The sequence below is a fragment of the Vanacampus margaritifer genome, chromosome 12, assembly GCF_051991255.1.
Source record: "Vanacampus margaritifer isolate UIUO_Vmar chromosome 12, RoL_Vmar_1.0, whole genome shotgun sequence".
NCBI classification, from domain to species: domain Eukaryota; kingdom Metazoa; phylum Chordata; class Actinopteri; order Syngnathiformes; family Syngnathidae; genus Vanacampus; species Vanacampus margaritifer.
Genome location: NC_135443.1, coordinates 2,339,247 through 2,357,344, shown reverse-complemented (window position 1 = coordinate 2,357,344; position 18,098 = coordinate 2,339,247). Strand labels below are relative to the sequence as shown.

Sequence of the window (18,098 nt, the reverse complement as noted above, 5' to 3'; positions counted from 1 at the left end):
CCCCCCCCCCCCCCCCGACAACACTAAATTTCTCAGAAACCCATTCTCAACCCATGTAACTGTTTTTGTGTTACACTTGACTCGGGACAAAGTGGCCATTCTGACCTGACTGAGCATTTTGGAAGATTCTTATTGTTGCATAGTGAAAGAGGAATAAAATTATTTGTCCTCTTTGCGTGTTCCAAAACTTGGAAGACAGATTTAATGTAAGAAAAAAACACCTTTGCAAAAATGATTTTAATCTAACAGAGATCTCTGGACATCGTAACAGACTCCAATTCATCACTTAACAGGTGGAATTCAGAGTGCCGAATGTGTCTCTTCCGCGTGTAAAATGGCTTCTTATAGTTAAAACCGACCGCCTCGCTTTCATTTGTAGACAAAACATACTCTCTGGGTACTTTTCCATGAGCGATGGCGAAAACCGAGTCAGGGGTGCGTGTTCAAAACAGATTCTGTTCTCAAGGACCAAATGTGTTTTCCCACAGAGAAGGAACTTCTAGACCAAATAATATGTCCCAGCTTAAGGTCAAATTCTACTGAGTTCAACACTACTTGCTTTACACGTCTATAAAACCTTTCAACATGGTTAATATAAAGAATTAAGATGTTAATAATGTATAACAATGGTTAATATATGAAAATAAAGAATTTAAATGTTAATAATATCTAACAATAGATACAAGTGAGTCTTAAGATGAGACAACGCATGCAGTGGCTGGGCTTGCTGCGGCCGCCGTCTCACCAGCCTGGCAAAACAACGTCACCATTGTGACTTCTCGTCTTTGCGTCAGTCACGTCCAGCATGCCCGACACAAATAGCACAGGCACGTGTGACGTGGCGGCCGGCCAGGAAAGCGCTCGCGGTGCTCTTTGTGCGACTCGTATCATGACACCTTCCCGGAAAATGTGGTAAATATGAAGGCTGATGAGATTGTGATTTAAGTCGGCATTTTCTTCCCGAGCGATAAATGTTCTGAGTAGTCAAACTCCACACGCATGCGCACACAGAACATGTGGTTGCCTGCAGGAAACGGAATCTGTCACTGGATCATCCTCGTGGTTCTAATAGACGTTAGATTCAAATGTGGATGATCAGCCACCATCATTCACAGTCCCAACCCTCAATTTGAACTTGTGACTGCTTCCTGACCTTACACTTAAAAGTCGAGATCCACAGCAGGCTTTGCCAAACTTATAAACACAATTGTGCTACCAGAGCATCAAATGAAAAATCACAAAGATAGACAGAATATATTCATTTATGACATAAAACATGAAAAATGGAACGTACACATGACTGATAAAACAACAAAATGGAGACGGGTGACCAAATTGGAGCCCCTCATATTTCAGTTTCCACTTTCTACTATTTTTGTTGTTGCAGTAGCTGTGCACTTGTCTACAGTTGACACTTTTATAGCATTTGAGCGGAAACACTTTGATAAATTAAGAAAATGTAGGCCCCATAAAGGCCAGTTTGGGGTCCGCGTACCGCAGATTTTACACATTTGGTTTTCACACACAGTAGATGTACACTTATCCACATGTGTCACTTTTTACAGCCTTTGAGAAGCATTCAATAACGGCAAAGCAACATGAGAAACGTTTTTTCTACACTTTTGGTTGTCCCGGTAGTCATACGTGCCCAATTTTATTTTAATTCGGAGCTTTTGAATCTCAGTAATTTAGCGAGTTTAAGAGGACATTCAGTTTCAGTTATTGCTTGGAAAAATTTTTAGAACTAATGTCCCTGATTGGTAGTTCACAAAATGTCAAATGATGTGCCATTTTGGTGGCCACTTTCTACACATTTGATGTGACAATAGTGGTAACAGGTTAACAGCTTTTGAGAAGAAAGTACACAAAGGAGGTTAAGAAGACGTTTCATTATTATAAAAACAAAACGATAAATAAATAAATGTGATGGTAATATATAAAAAAAAAAAAGGTAACTGATGTGCAACATAAACAGCCATTTTAGGGTCGTACGCAACCTCAGTCTCTGGTGCCAAAGTAGTGCTTCACGTTCACGCTTTCGAGTGACAAATGACCCCGCTAGGTCAAGAACACTCAAACCACCAGCCATCATTACGGCTTAATTTGAAGCCCAGCGCAGCCGCGTGGTCGTATCGCACACACGAGGCAACGAGCAATTCAAGAGCGGAAGCTCGCACGCCGCTTGGCGCTAAATTTAATTCGCCGCAAACAAAGGCAGCGTGTCGGCTTCGAGTGTCACCCAAACGCCGGTCGAGCGCTCGCCACCCTCGTCGTCCTCTTTCTCCCCCTCCTCGCTATCCTTTCACAACACTGCCGTGTTTAGTAAAAAAAATATACAGTTTTATCCTACCTTGTCGGCGGACCGCGTGGACTCTAGTGTTGCGGGTGCGTGCGTGTGTGCCCACAGAGTGAAAGGAGCCGCGCCAGAAGTACGCTGCCTTCAGGGACCCTTGGAAAAACAAGCGCTGTCTAGACAGACACGGTGCGAGGAACCTAAAATTTACGAGTACTGTATATATTTTAGCAAATTTAATTATAATTCGAAAGTGTACCAGGTCGAATCACACGAACTATATTTAAATGAGTAAATGTATAAAGATTAAGGGGTTGTCAACAACAAACAAAAGCTATACTCAAAAGGAGGATTTTGTCTTGTACGTCTTACCTGGCAACATTTTGAAGTTAGTTTTTGTTTGATCAACTGGGTGCCTTATGGTGAACTACAAGGAAGTGCAAAATCGTTTTTTTTAACATCTAGACCAAAAAAGGTTGTCGGTTACCAACTTGGGGACAGTGCATGTAAAAAAAGCTTAACATCTTAAAAATAATAATAAAAAAATCTCAAAATGGTGCCATTGTTTCATTAAAACGTTGGGCTAAGCCCTACAAACAAACTGGTTGTCTTGACGAAAACACTGCTAATTGATTAATATTGGTATTAATGTGTTATAATTCCCATCATTGTTACTCTTCTTCACATGCAAGATGTTACCAGGATCCTTTAAAATGGTGCAGAAGATTGATGGTGCCATTATTTCTAAGATTACTTCTTTACTTATTATCTTATTTGTTGCTGTGATGGGTTGTTCGAACACTTGCTACATAGTAATATCCTCATACAGAACTGATTAAGTACAAAATTGTCTCAACAAAAAAAGTTTGTAGAAATTCACATCAGACCCCTTTTATGTACATTTAAAGCAATTTAAATGAGCATTACATGTGTAAAACGCCAGTGTCGCCATTAAAATTCACTTTTCCTGAATCATTCAATAAAATCCAAAACAAGTCTAACTCTTAACAACAGTTACCTTAAAAAAAAAAATGAAAAGCATAGGGGAAAAAGGCAGTCATCTTGTGAGTCACATCAACTGTGCACACTGAACAACCACGCACGGTGTTTTTAAAATCCAGACACCAGACTGTTGACATTTGAAGCTAGGACGCATGCAACCAGAGTTCAGTGTGTGTATGAGCTTGTAATGTTGTGACTGCGCAAAACCCATAAGAGGCATCTGCAAATGTTGACAACGAGCCAGACTTGAATGCTCTTGTGGACCCGATTCATCCCAGTGACCATATGTTGCCAACCCTTGTTTTAGAACCTAAACACAAATGGTATTTCTTTTAAGTTTTTTTATTTTATTTTTTTTTATGTCTGTCAGAAGTGACACCAGCGTACCATTGCGTCACAGTAAATCCATGCACCGTCTCCACTTTTGTACCAGTTTTTTTTTTTTTGCGGTCAGGACGAGTGTCCGCCTCCAGTGTTTGCTCATAAAGTAGTGGCGGTAGCGCGCAGACATCCACACCCGGCGCTATAAAAAGCCCGACTGTGGGTTTTCTTGGACAAGACACCATCTGTGACGAGAAACTGGCGGCTGGAAGACTGTGGTGGCGCTGCTGTGAAGGCATAAAACTTTCCAAAATACTGCTGTCCTCACCACGTGTAGTTATTTATTTATTTATTACTGTAAAGTGAAAATGGAGGTATAACAGTTTCTCATCTTTTGGACAGATTTCTGGAAACTGAAAAGTAGACGATTGTAGTGTTCATTTCGTCAACGAAAGCTAAACAAAAATTATTTCGTCAACACACATTTTTCACCGGACTAAAACCCCTTAGACTAAAAAACCTCGTTAATAAACAACAACTGGGACTAAATCAGTATGCATCTTTGTCAACTAATGAAAACTGGACAAAAATTTTAGTTTATGAACAAAAGCAAGACGAAAATGATGTGATTTTGTAAAATCTTGTCTCTGCTAATCTGTCACTGTGACACGGCCATGTGACACACCACCTTTCAAATCTGCAGCTCGCGAGTGCAACATGCACAAACACTTGGATAGGACAGACAGACAGGAGGTGGATTCACGGCAAAAGGTTGAAAAAAAAAAAAAGGTAATTATAGTTATAACGTAACATTAATCCAACGGCTATAACTTTCCAACAATAACGTTAATCCGATCGCTAACTAATGCTGGCTAATTTACTAGCTCATAGCATGTAGCCACTTGTTATATACTGTAATTGTGTGTCAAGTTGTTTTTCATCAAAAAGATCAGAGAAAATTTTATGTGAAATTGTTTTAAATTTGAACATAATCTGCTGACAACAAAATATACAGGGGTAAAATGATTGTCTTGACTAAAACAGACTAAAATGTATAAAACTAAACAAATAAAAATAAACGAATAAAATTATGTCTTCTTGGACTAAAATAAAGACAAAAATGCTAGATTTATAGTCGACTAATAAAGGACTAAATAAAAACGAGATGAGGTTGACTATGATAAAAACTACAAGCGTGACTGAAACTGGACAAAAACTGAGACCAAATTTAAAAATGGCAGATAAAATGAACACTACCTTTTTCATAGAATAAGTAAAAATGGAGATATAACAGTTTTAGATTTTCTGGAACGCCTTCCGGAAACTGAGAAGTGGACGATTGCCTTTTACACTCAAACAAACGATCAGCACCAGACTTCAGCTGCTTGGCACGCAACATTATTTGAACGATATTGTTCAAACTTGACCAATGAACCGCACCCGAGTTCAGATTGGTGCGCAGCAGGGATCGGATGATTGCGTACAAACTTGACCACCCGCGTGAACTGCGCCGCTTTGCAGATGCTTGGCCAATGAGTACATTTCAAAACAACTCAAGGCCTGTCTTTTGATGCATTGTTCCACCCAACATGTTGTGTCACCATAACAACATGTGCAGAACGTATTTAAGGAGCAAACAAACATACTCCGCGTCTAATTTAGGAACATCCTGTGCAGGACGTGCCACACGCATGCCACCGATGAGCCACCAACCAAGAGCCTCTCTCACCACATACTGAGATTTAAGAGGAGGAATTTCAGTAGATGGCCTCCTTAACCCTAAAAATGGCCCCGCTGACACTGAGTGAATTCCACCTGAGATTAAGAATGTTCAGGGATTAAGCAAACAAAAAGAAAACGGGAGCTATTCCTCATCTTCCCTGTGGGATTCCCAACGGAGCGCTTGAGACTTGGTGGATGGTCTGCACAGGTCACATGCCCGTACCAAATCCCTGTCATGCTGCGTGAAATGTGCCACAGAGAATGGATTTCTCTCAGTGTGGTGTCAGGAATAAAATGTCCTGGGAGTTACCTTTGCTACTTCAGCGTTGACATAAGTGGTGTTTATGTTTATTTTTCTGGTGTACACGGCAAAGTCCTCTAAAAAAAATGTCTGATAAGTTATGGAATTCGATCACTGGCCACACTTGCACAATCTCACAGATCAACAGTGGCTTCTAAACGTATGGATTTCTACGATGATTTCCACCCTAAGAAACGTGATCACAGTAAATAAGAATATGCTTGAATGTCACCTTATTAAAAAAATTTTTTTTTTAAATAGTTTACAATGTCTGCTGTCTTTCTTTGTTCGAACAATAATGGATCCTGGCATCCTTTAACCTGTGTGCACTATGTTAAATGAAACATTAACTCTTTGACTGCCAAGCGTTTTCAGAAAAGGGATGCCGTGGGTGCCAGCCGATTTAAGCATTTTGAGTGATCTTTCAAGGTCCACAGAAAATGTTGTGTTTGGACTATGGAAACACACATACTACCAAATGAAAGATTGAATTCTCATCTTTCATCAGAAAAAAAAGTTTGTTTCTACCTTATTCCGTTCTTCAGTAATCAACAATAGAAAATGGTTACTTTCACCGAAATTCTCTGTTTTGAAACAAAATACGGAGAAATCAAGCTTTTTGTGAAACGATATTATTTCATGCACTCTAGTGAATTTGACACTTTTTTTTTCCATGAATGATGCCACTAACTACTAACCCGATCTGCTTGATACTTTCAGCACAGCTGGCCAAGGCTTTCCTCCACCCGTTTCCAAATAACAAAACAAACAAAAAAAAATCATAGTTAATGTCTTTTAACGTTTTTGGCAGCCCTCATTTGGATTTTACTAAACGTTATGAAACGTTTTTGGCAGTCAAAGAGTTAAGATCGTTGTACAAAATTATAATTTCCGACAGTGATTCATTTGGCGCACCTAATAAAGGATCACCCCCCCACCCTCTTTTTTTTTTCTCCTCCTACGTCAGGAATGTGACGTGTAGTCACACTAAAGTTCTCATGGTAAAAGGATGAAAAGTGTACAGATAGTGTTCAAGATTAATTCCACACTTCGAGACACGCAGAGGAAATAAACGTAGAGGTGTAAGGGGCTAAATCTCTTTTTTACGTAACCCTCGCTTCACACCTCGCCTCAAATCGGTGGCAGATCAGATGAAAAAAAACGTCTCTCACTTTTCTCTTTCCATTCCTCTCATATTTTCTTGCGAAATGGTGATTTAGAGAGGCTGATAAACACTGGACATTCATTACTGCATTACCCAATTACGGATAAAAAATGGACCGATCCACTTCATGGGTCAAGTTGACCCAATTTTCTGAGTTGTTTTATACAAAATGACCCCATTTTTTGACCCAAGTAAAGTAAATCTGACTAGAGTTATTTTACACCAAATGACTCAAAGTTGGGTCAAATCGACCCCAGTAGAGGATTGGTCCATTTTCGACCCATATTTGGGTTATTTTTGACCCAACTGCTTTTAGAGTGTACAATGCCTCACATTTAGCCAGTGATTAGCTGCTGCCACCAGCAAATCAAGCCCAGTGTCTTGCTCATGGACACTTTGACAAGGTCACCAGGGGTGAGGCTTGAACCCACAACCTCACGGATGGAAGACGACCCACTCTACAAGTGAGCCAAGCCACCCTAAAGAAAAATCTGCAAATAACAGCAGACATCTCGAGTTGATAGCAAATTGCATTAGGCTGCAAATCGGTGACAAAGTGGACGTCGTGTGTGTGCAATCAGTCAAGAACATTTTCGTCATCGCGTATGGCCCGACGCATGAAAGGAAAGTTTGATGAGTGGCTGTAAAATGTGAGACGATAATAACCGATAACTCTGGCAAACCTAACAAGACACAGAAGGGGGCTGCTGATGGACGGACAAGGATTTACCTCTGAAGTCATAATCCACTGTACTTGTTTTTAAGAACATAACCTACTCAAAGTGATAAAAAAATTGGCACTTCTATACAATGTATCTTCCTACTGGTGATTTACCGTTCACTTACAAAAAACATCCCAATCATTTTTTTCGCAACTATTTATTTTTCTCTCTTATCAGCAGCTGTCAGCCATCCTGTCAACCCCAAATGAAAAATAAATATACTGTAGGACTAGGTATGGCTCTTCCTCGCCAATATTTTGGAGCACTGCCCTGAAGGGTGTTTTCAATGGTGCGGTTCTGTCCATTGCGCATCCTGTTTTCCCCATTCGGAGGCCATCGCTCGATTGTTCTCTCGTTTTTCCGCGCGACTCCTTGCCACTCATGCTCCGCCGCCGATACTTTATCCGAGCATCTCCAGTTGTTTTCTCGTTACATCCTTGACCCGCCGTTGTAGTCTGAACTCAGGTCCAAAAAATACACAGAGCTCGCAATAAGAATAAATCTAAGCCGGCCGTGGAAAGGGGTGGCCCAAATATGTTGAGGTGGATATGAATTAGTTTCATTTTGATTTATTTTGTAATTCTTGGCAGGTTATGCTTTAGGTGATAATTGGTGTGCCATCTCCGGGTGATAAGGTTGTTTTGCAACATAAAAACACTGGAGCTTTTTTTTGGCAGGTGTTTTCCTGCTGATGTAGCTATAAGCTAAAGACGGGTTGCTTGAATATTTTTTTGTGGATTTGGGGAGAGTTATGGTGGCGAGGATAAGGGTGTGCCATACATATTAACCCTGGAGAACCCAAGAACCCTTTTCTTCTTTGGAAAATTATGAATTATACATTAAATGACTGCTATAAGTTCACTGAACACCAAAATATATGTTTTTTCAATTTTAACCCTTTTTAGCTAGCTCAGAGTTGCTAATTTATCAAAATATATATATAAAACATACTCCTAGGCATTCTGCAACATGATATGAAATAGATTAACAAAAAAAAAACACAATTTTACCATCTGATTGGTTTGCTGAAAAGATGGTTTTGTTTGGATTGATTTCCAGCTCAACAAAACAGCATGTTGCCAGCCATCTTGTCACCACCACTCTGGCTCATGTAAGTGCAATATTCATCCACTTGATGGCCCCATGCAGGGGTCAGAAGTGGCACTCTGGGCTTTTGAAGTTAAATTTCTAAAAAAAAAAAAAAAAAAAGTCTTTGTTATTTGAGTAGCAGAATTTATAGGGGCCAAATTTGACCCCATGGGTTCTCCAGGGTTAAATCAATAGCTTCTGTTTCCACTTTGTTTGTTGTTACTGGATAGACTTTGGGGCGCCAAATTAAAAGCGAATCAGCTGTCTGAGCGTAATATCCCCACCTGACAAACAAATGCCAATAAACGCACGGTGGTTGCGAATTTGACTGGCTGAAGGCGAGATGGTATGGAGAGTTGTCACATCAGCATCCAACATGTGAGCTGTCACATGCATGGGAAGAAGTAAAGCAGTCAAATCAGCTGACCGCGCTATACACAAGCATGCACGTGTGTCTGTCTGGTTGTGTGTGCAATGCATGTGTTCAGGCTTCTTAAAAGTGCATGAATGTCTAAAATGCAGTCCTTGGACTCAAATGTAATTTCCTGTGAGTGGTTTAGCTTGTGTGTGTCTGTCGTTCAGCGGCTCCATTTTGACACAACTAAATGTTTAGGTTTCATTTCCTCCTCGGTCAGTTCAATAGAAAAAATCTGACCACCGGAGGAAGAAAAAAAAGATGCAGATAACGATATGTTAAAAAAAAAAAAAAACGAATGTTTTTATAGGTTGATGTTTTCTAAATTAATCACACACCCTTTGGCTCTAAAGCTGTGCAGTTATAAGAGTTGTTTTCAGGTAAAACCATCAGACTGCCACCATCCAGTCGCACAAAGTGGTGAAAATGTAAAAATTCCTGCCAGTTTAGCACCCCACAGCGGTTGAAAAAGGAACACATTTGCTAGCAATCAAACAGAATCTCCAGGAGTTGGCCTTTGAAGTACACCTGGAAGTGAGCCCAAAATAGCGGCGCTGTCAAGTCTTAGCTGCTGTTACCTGCTTGAGAGGTATGAGCTCTTATTTTGAAATGACAGGAAGTGAATCATTCAGGAAGAGACAACGGGGAGAGGAAGTGGCAAAGCAGGAAATTAAATGAACAGACAAGCTGCTGTTTGAGTCACCGCTTCAAGACAATGGCAAGAAATTAAAGTATTGCCCAAGTGGAGAAAAGAGAGACGGCCGGACGGGCCTTTCAAGGTTTTCAACCTGATTGTGACGCCTCAATACAAAGAAGTAAAAAAGGCAAGAGCCAACTGTCTGACTTCCTGTGTCTTATTTGGCATGAATTCTTGATACTTTTTTTGTGGGTCTTCCCATGATATCAATGGCTGCCAAACAAAAAAATGCCACTTTCCGTGCCACTCATCCGTCTAATAAACTTTACCCCTGGAAATTACCGCTAGCCTAATACGACCACTTCAAAGCATAATAACAGACTTCCTACGTCTTTTCGACACTTTTATGTGGGTCTGCTCATGATAGCCACCACGGACGGTACCTACCACATTTCATGTTTGCTAAGAGAAACTGGCTTTGGAGGCTGAATTTGAAAAAGAGATCATTAAAAGTTCCATGTTTTATAGCAAGTGATCCAACTTTGCCACCCCGCCCGTTCCTGTCGTCCTGGCAGTTTAGTGGCGCCCATCTTTCTAGTATACTTGAAAATGGCTAAGATGCATGTATTCGGAATATCAATGGGAGTTTGCCCATTGATAATAAAATGGAGACGTTAAATCATTTCAACCCGTTGTAAATATTTTCTTTGTTAATAAAAACACAATCCTGCGCATATTTTACTGCTTAATCTATTAGATTGTGTCAGATTTATGAATCTGTGGGGAGACTGTTAAACTCGAGAGGAACCCATTAGCCTCTTTAGACTCACCAAACTCATACAGTGTATATACACTCGGGTGCTTAATTAGAGATGCTTATTTACATAATTCACATTCCAGTGTATTTACTCAATAGATAAGACGAATTTGCTTCTCCACAAGGTCCTCCATTTCTGCTCAATTGGTAAAATCGAGACTAATGGACCTTATCACCAGGCAATGAGGTAAGCTATTCTATCATATACCTTTCATAGTTAAGAATTAATATGAGTCATTTTCCTTAAGTGGCTTTGCATTGTGAGCACAGCTCGATGAGAGGACTTGACTTCACTCGGGTCAAGGTTGAAGCAGAGCCTATTGCAGCTGCACGGTCCATAAAAGTGCACATGGAGACAAACATCCACGCACACTCACAAGAGTCTTCAATGAACCTAAGCTGCATGTTTTGGGAATATGGCAACTTTACTTCTACTCCCCCCCCTAGTTTGTGGCCCTCACAATCCCCACAGAGGTGTGTGCGTACAGCGGGAGCCTGAGAACACTCGTTTACATAACACAGCCGTGATTGCTTTCTGTTCAGCGGGGTGGATTCTCGCAATCCTTTCATGTCAACCATTGCCGCGTGCTTTTACGAGCTTGTGTGAAGAGCCTGTGCTTGTGTGTCGCGCGGTCACCTGCTGCGATGCCACATCTCCAGAGTCCCACAGGTCAGCTTTCAACTTCCTGCGCAGCTATCACAACTTCCTGCCTTCCAGCATGCGACGCATGTACACAACAGCAAACTGGGGTCTGCAAAATAATTGGGCGACAATTATTTGCTTGTGTCATTCATGGGATATACGAGAGCCAGAATGCCAATAAAGCAATGTAATAGTAGTAAGAAATTGTAAACCAGTTACTCCTCCCTCCCTTGGCTTTGGGCCAACCAACTGTAACATGATTGTGTGACACATTACATAAATCAGACGTTTGCATGTTCTCACACTTCTCATTTTGAGCTTATAGGTAGGCACGATGACCTCGGCAAAATATTTGCAGCTTGGACGCATGCAAAGTTTCATTCACTAAGTGATAAGTTTACTTTTTTTTATACATATAATATAAACGGGCACCATGTTTTTGGCAACTTTCAGCAGGAAACTCAGGACTCCCTGATTACCTTCCATTGGGCTCGTCTGTTGTCATTCCCCTCGTGTTGCCCGTTTCTTAGGGTGAATTAAACTCACATCGGTCACTTATTTGAAAAGCAAGTCTCAAGAGTGGCTAAATATAGTGACTGCGCTTTTGTAAACTAGGTCTTCTCTGCCCACAGCCCTGTTGTTAGAGGAAGCGGGGCAAGTAGCGACGGCAGATACGTTGAATTCGTCAACCCAATTATTATTTTTTAACAATATGACCTATGCAGCCCCATTAGTCTAAATATGGTATTGTTGAATAAGATATAATTTTATATCTTTTGCGTGAACAAAAATTGGAGATGAGACTTCTTTGTGAAAAAGGCTCCTTCGAAGGATGATTTATTACAGAGATCTCCGGTCACACAGTTGAATATCACGTGAAGAGTGCCATCCAAGAGTGCGTGTCCCCACCCTTGAGAGACAGCTCTTCATTACAATCCGAGTTTGAAACAAAAACGCCTCTTCTCCTCCCTTTTGAGTAAGAAAAACAGATTGGTTCTCACAATATGTTATGTTGATCTGCACCTGTTCATTTTTTCTAAATTCAACGTGGTTAAAATATGAAATAAAGAATTAAAAATGTTAATAATGTTACAGTATTCTGGTTAATATTGAGCAGGGCTCAGGCAACAACCAATCACAGTGCAGCTTCAGAAAACTGGTGAGCTGTGATTGGTCGCTGCCTGAGCAACTGTGACGTCATCTTCAGTCGACAGCAAGTGGCAAAATGGCCGCCCACTGAGATGGACAAAAACAGCTGGATTTCTCTTCATAACTCATATTCCACAAATGTAATATTCATCAGAATGTCATGTTTAGACTGGTGAGGTCACATATAACTCGACTTCCACTTTAAAGTTCCTTTCTATAAACAGGTCATGAATATTTAGATTGAAACATAAAAATTAAAAAAAAAAACGTTTCCATGACATTAATAGTTAAGCTTACTTTGCGTTAGGATTATAAAAGGGTCGGTCTTTGTGAAAATATCTCCCCTGTAACCGGTCCTGCAGTACCAGCAAGAACAAGCAGACGCCCCATTTTGTCATTTATTGACCTTGTCTCCATCATGAAAACAACAGCAGACTATGCAGCACTGCAAGGTAGAAAACGATGCAGACTTACAGCCAGGAACCAGCGGCTGTCACGGGACATGTGGTCACGCATGGATCCAGCCTCTGCTTCTTCTGTTTTTTGTTCCGCACGCTTGTTGAGCTGCAAAAAACAAACAAACAACAAAAATAGTCTGCATTCATGCAGCTGGCACAGAGCAAGCGAGAGAGAGAGGAACGCAGGAGGGGGGCATGCAGGGGTGGCTGTTAGCAAATAGGCAAGCTGCTTATTTTGGGATTACTCTCACTAAACCAGCTGCACCTGATCAGCTTCCAAGTGCACCCACACAGGCAGCTGTTGTGGGCGGACGATAGATGACAACCCTTCAAATGTCATTTGTGAGTTATAAAACAAAACAATTGATTATTTTTCTGTTTGTGTCACTTGTTGCTAGGTAGAGTTCATGGGGGGGGGGGCTTTATACTCAGGCATAACTAAAATCGAATCTAGCGAGCCAGTGTTTACATTGCAATCCAGGGGCTGAATTAGACTGCTGCTCTGTATTAAATATAAAACATATTGGCAAGGCCCCTTTGAATGGACTTTTTGGGGTTGGCAGGGGCCTCAATAGGCTCATACACTTTTTAAATACCTACCTGTATTTTTATACATTTCCAATTACAGTATGTTGTTTTTTTGCAAATACAAGTTGCATTACAAAGCTGAAAACGGACAGGGACAATGGTAGGGAAAAAAAAAAAAAAAAAAAAGTCAAGCCACAGTTCACTCCAGAAAAACACAAACAGGATTAGGAGCAAGATTTTTATATAGACATCAACTAAATCAGATAGAAATACAGTATGATATGTAAACTCAACATTCCTGTCTTTCAAGAGTAAACCAGTAGGAGTTGAGTGATTTTTTTGGGGTGCAACTTCGCCCTGAACATTTGGCTTTGAAAAGTGTTAACCTTTAGCGCCATCTGCTGGATCTAGTGGGGCACCTTTCCCATTTGTCCTTAGTGCTCAATCGTTCATTCTCCTGCCACTGACTTTGTGTGAAAGGCCTGTTAGTTTTCTATGAATCTAACATGAATATCCAAAACCTCGGGCCTCAGAACTGAAAGGCAGACATGGCAACTCCGAGATCACTCACTATGTTGCCTCACATTAAGCATGAGAAATAATGCAAATATGACATGATGCATTTTAACATGCAGCTTGATCGTTGATTGTTTTACATTCCAGAAGAAGTCTGTTTGCCATCCTCCTCCTCCGCAAACCAAAACCATCAAGGTCAACCCCGTCAGCCCAACTCTCAACACCTTCTTGCGCTTCAAAATGGGTTACGCAACCCTGAGACGGCTCATTACCATCCGTGTGAAATTCTTCCGGGTGAAACTGTAAAAAACTGCTGTTTTGCCCAGTCGCTCTGACACAAAGTCTGACCTACATAAAAAAGAAAATCCCAGCAGTTCCTTTTGAGGTGATTTCACATGATTTTACTTCCCAGATTAACCTTTTGGCATCCTCCTGCTTGTGCAGGCTTGGGCCAATTTGTTCTCATAGCATTACATCGCAGCCAGTGGGCAAGCCGGGACCCACACGGTAGTCTTGGAACAGAAAATCTGATAACATTTGATTCGAACATCAAACATGAAGGACGATGTGAGAAGGCATTCAATGTGGTATTGTGGTCTGGGGGTTGTATAACCAGATTAGGGTAGTTGGTTTTGGGCCGGGATAGGTCACAGGGCCCTGATTAGCTCCTTAGCTTCACTAGCTATGATCTGATCTGAAGCGGCTGAAGCTACTTCACAAAGATCGCTGACTCCTGTGCCAAGCTTTTGGATCCAAAATGCTTGGGTGAATTGCTGAAGAACTCTTTGAGAGAGCTATTCAACAATCTGACAAAACCACATCGTGGCAAATTGAATTAAACAATTTGGTGGAAACCTTTAGTGGAAGACACTGTTTTAAAATAACAATGGAATAATAGTATCATTGCAGTCTTTCATTTTCACGAGAATGAGAGCATGAGCGTGCGTCTTTTGTATTATCGTAGTTATCGTAATATATATATATATATACAGTATATAACATCACTGGAGTTCTGTTCCTACAGCCGCATTACCCCAATTGCTATGCAAGTCAGAATGCTGTCGCTAACGTGCTAACACAGCATTTATTGCAAACAATGAAAAACAGTAAATATGTCAGTAACTGTTAACTGAGTGTTTCTTCTTGTGCCCACATATGTTAATGCTGCTGCACAAACGAGTTCATTGTGCACCCTTGTACGTCAGGACCCCGTGTGAATGTCGACACTTGAGCTTCAGGAAAATCATACATTTGCTCTCATGGTCACATGATGATGTTAGCAATTTTACTCTGTTTACAGGCTTCCCGCACATATGTGCATTCGGACTGTTTTGTATTTTTGGAAGTTGCAGCCTGCAACAAAGTATTAAAAGGATCTTATGTGGCCACCTAGTTGCGAACCACGGCTTTTGCATCAAGGTCTATGCAGGAAAGCTGCATCATTCCATTTTTTTCTATACCGTTTGTCTTTCATAGGGTCGTGGTGAACCAGAGGCCAATGCCAGCTGACTTTGGGTGAGAGGCAGTGTACCCCTCTCTGGGACAGGCACCTGAACACAATTCCGAGATCAAACAATCCTCAAAAGTTTTCAGGGGAAGTGTTATAATCTATTAATCAAAAGTAGCAATTAAGCAAAAATAGCATTTGTTTGTGTACAAAGTTTATAGAATTTTTTTCTACATTAAGATGTGAGAATGTTCACAGTGAATGATGTTTGTGTTAAGTAACACTTTGGATACAGCTTTGACATGTAAACCAAACCAAAGACAAAAGACGTTTTGGGTGGGATCCAATCCTCTGTCGTAAAGCTGTGCTTAGCTGCCATCTTGTGGCATCTATAGGCAATTATGACCCTTTTTTTTTTGATTACTTGCAGATTTTTGCAAAATGTTTTGTATTTCCTCCTTTGGAAATGAAATTGTTCAATTCTGATCACACTTTGATGACTTTATAAATGCCTAATATAGACAACATTCCGACTCCCGAGTTCCACCTAGGGGACAGATTGTGAGTCTCCTCTGTAATTGACTGTTGTCATGGCAACAGTGAAAGGAAAAAAAGCCTGTCAAGATATCCGCGTGTGAGTGGCCAAGTGATGTTTAAGGTGGATGCTCTGCAGGAAGCCTCGCCCGCATACGCCGCACGTATGCGGGCGCTCGCCCGTGTGCGTCCGCAGGTGCTTCCTGAGGTGGCCGCTGTGGGTGAAGCGCTTGCCGCAGTGCGTGCAGCAGTAGGGCTTTTCGCCCGTGTGGATCCTCGTGTGGATCTTCAGGTCACCCTTGCGGCTGCACTCCTTGCCGCATACGTGGCAGCGGTGCGGCTTGGCGCCCGTGTGGCTGGTCACGTGCTCGGCCAGCGCGCTCGCGCTGCTGCAGCGCTTGCCGCATGTCGGGCAAGTCTTGGAGCCTCGGTGTGATTGAAGATGCTCGGCGAGATGTTCCGGGGACTCCGCCGCTTTGCCGCACACGGCGCAGCATGCGTCCCGCCAGTGGATGCGCAATGCGTGATTCACCAAGAGGTGATTGTAGGAAAAGGATTTGTCACACAGATGACAATGATAATCCTGCGTGACTGGTGACTCTGGGAAAACAGCGCTTTGTTCAGTTTGATGGGCATTTTGACTTAAATCAAGGATTGGTGATTGCTCCGCTGAAGCAACAGGGGGCAGCAACGGTTTAGTTTCTGCTTCATGTGTCTCACTTGCACATTGCTGCAAAAAAATGTAATCTTTTTGCTGGTTCTGCTCCCTGGGCGGGTGCGGCACTTCGGAATCGTCTGGGATCCTGCTTTCTTCCTCCGGAACATCCCAGAGGGCTTCCTGTTTAATGTGGGGCAGCTCTGATCCCATATGACCATTGGTTCCAATTGACTCCCATTCATGGGAATGCTGCTCGAGGGAATTTTCCCAATTTTCTTCCTTGTGCTCTGCTGATTGAAAGAAGTCTGAAAAATGTAGTACAGCACAGATTTTCTTAAGGATATTTAGTACTGCGAGTCTGCAATTACCAGGATTATACCATTACTGTATTTTAGATATTGATTTACAAAAAGGGGGCTTTTATGTCCTTGAAATACAATCTGGTGATGTAATATTGGATTTGGATGTTTTATTAAGAGAGTGATATGGTCTTAAAATAACTTTTTTTTATATATATACACGAAAATTACATGATTTTATCGACGTGTCCCCCTTGGCCTAGAAAAATGACCCATTTGCCCCCTCTTCTGGGATTTGCTTAATTCATATATATTTTGTGTACATGTCGTTATTTCCATCTGACACATATTACATTATAAACTTCCGCTTGCTAACTTCTATATTATTGACCAAACAAGCTCCAAAAATTGTAAGAGATATAAATGAGTTATAATAATAATAGATTTGGTATGAAAGTTTTAGTTGGGGGAATTTAAACTGACCTGTTTTCTCCTGTGTCACAAAATCCGATATCACCCCTCGGAGACGTACGATCTCCTTCTGCGAGCTGGAAGCTTCTTCCTCGTATTTTGCGATTATTCGCTCAAAAAAGTCAAATATCTCCTCGGCGGCAGTAGCCAGGCGTTCGTTGACGAAGGCCTTGAGTAGCAACGGTGGTGACATTTCGGGATAAATGTAAATTTCAGCCGAGTATTCACAAATGTGGCGTCTGTTTGATAGCTGGCGGAAGTCAGAAATTCAGAATCGACTTTTGTTGTAGTTTTGTAAGGCAGCTGGCAATCATTGTTTGGCGCATTATCGCCACCATCCGGATGGAGTGTGAATTTGAGTTTTAAGTGGAGGATATTGACGATATTGCATTATTATCCTTATTAAAGTCACTTTCCTTTCATAAACACATTTTAAGTCATATCCATGATTTAACATATAATGTCGTCCACGTAATTAACTTTAACAGTACAGTATTGCACCGCATTGCAACTTGAATCAACAAATTTGTAATTATTGCAACATTTGATAGTTGCTGCTATCCAGTGGACAAGAAGTGTACTACTGATTGCAAAAGAAGTACTGTACAGTACTGCATTTTTTTTAAACTTCACTACATTTATTAGATATCAGATTTTTGTTAAATTTTTTTATAGTTGTACTTAGTACTGTATATACTATTTATATATATTGTCAGTGTTCAAGTTCAACCATTCATTTCAATCCCTCATCCTCAAACCTATGGGATTCCAAACACAATAGTGTAATAGTGTATGAAAACTAAACAAAAACGTATCACGTGTCACGTTTTGATACTCATCATCATAAGGCCTTATTATTGTGTTGAGAGCAAACATCATACAACAACGGGTATGGCCTAGGTATCAACAAT

At 41.0% G+C, this 18,098-nt stretch overlaps 2 protein-coding genes across 3 annotated transcripts in view; both read right to left on the bottom strand.

Moving 5' to 3' along the window:
- LOC144061356 (equilibrative nucleoside transporter 1-like) overlaps nucleotides 1-13,348 on the bottom strand; it is a 28,514-nt gene extending 15,166 nt beyond the window's left edge. The window contains exons 1-2 of one of the 2 annotated variants that reach the window (XM_077581729.1): nucleotides 12,751-13,348; nucleotides 11,122-11,236 (exon numbers count right to left, since the gene is read on the bottom strand). The gene's annotated coding sequence lies outside the window, so the exon portion shown is untranslated. Of the gene's footprint in view, nucleotides 1-2,350; nucleotides 2,435-11,121; nucleotides 11,237-12,750 lie in introns of those variants that run through there. The other variant, XM_077581730.1, reaches the window with a different exon arrangement.
- A 138-nt stretch (nucleotides 13,349-13,486) lies between these two features.
- Nucleotides 13,487-17,445, bottom strand: LOC144061358 (uncharacterized). Its single transcript, XM_077581732.1, has 2 exons — nucleotides 17,200-17,445; nucleotides 13,487-16,722 (listed from the first exon to the last, which is right to left on the bottom strand). Exons 1-2 carry the CDS (start codon nucleotides 17,378-17,380, stop codon nucleotides 15,845-15,847), a joined length of 1,059 nt encoding a protein of 352 aa, XP_077437858.1. The 5' UTR covers nucleotides 17,381-17,445; the 3' UTR covers nucleotides 13,487-15,844.
- Between the last annotated feature and the right edge of the window lie 653 nt (nucleotides 17,446-18,098).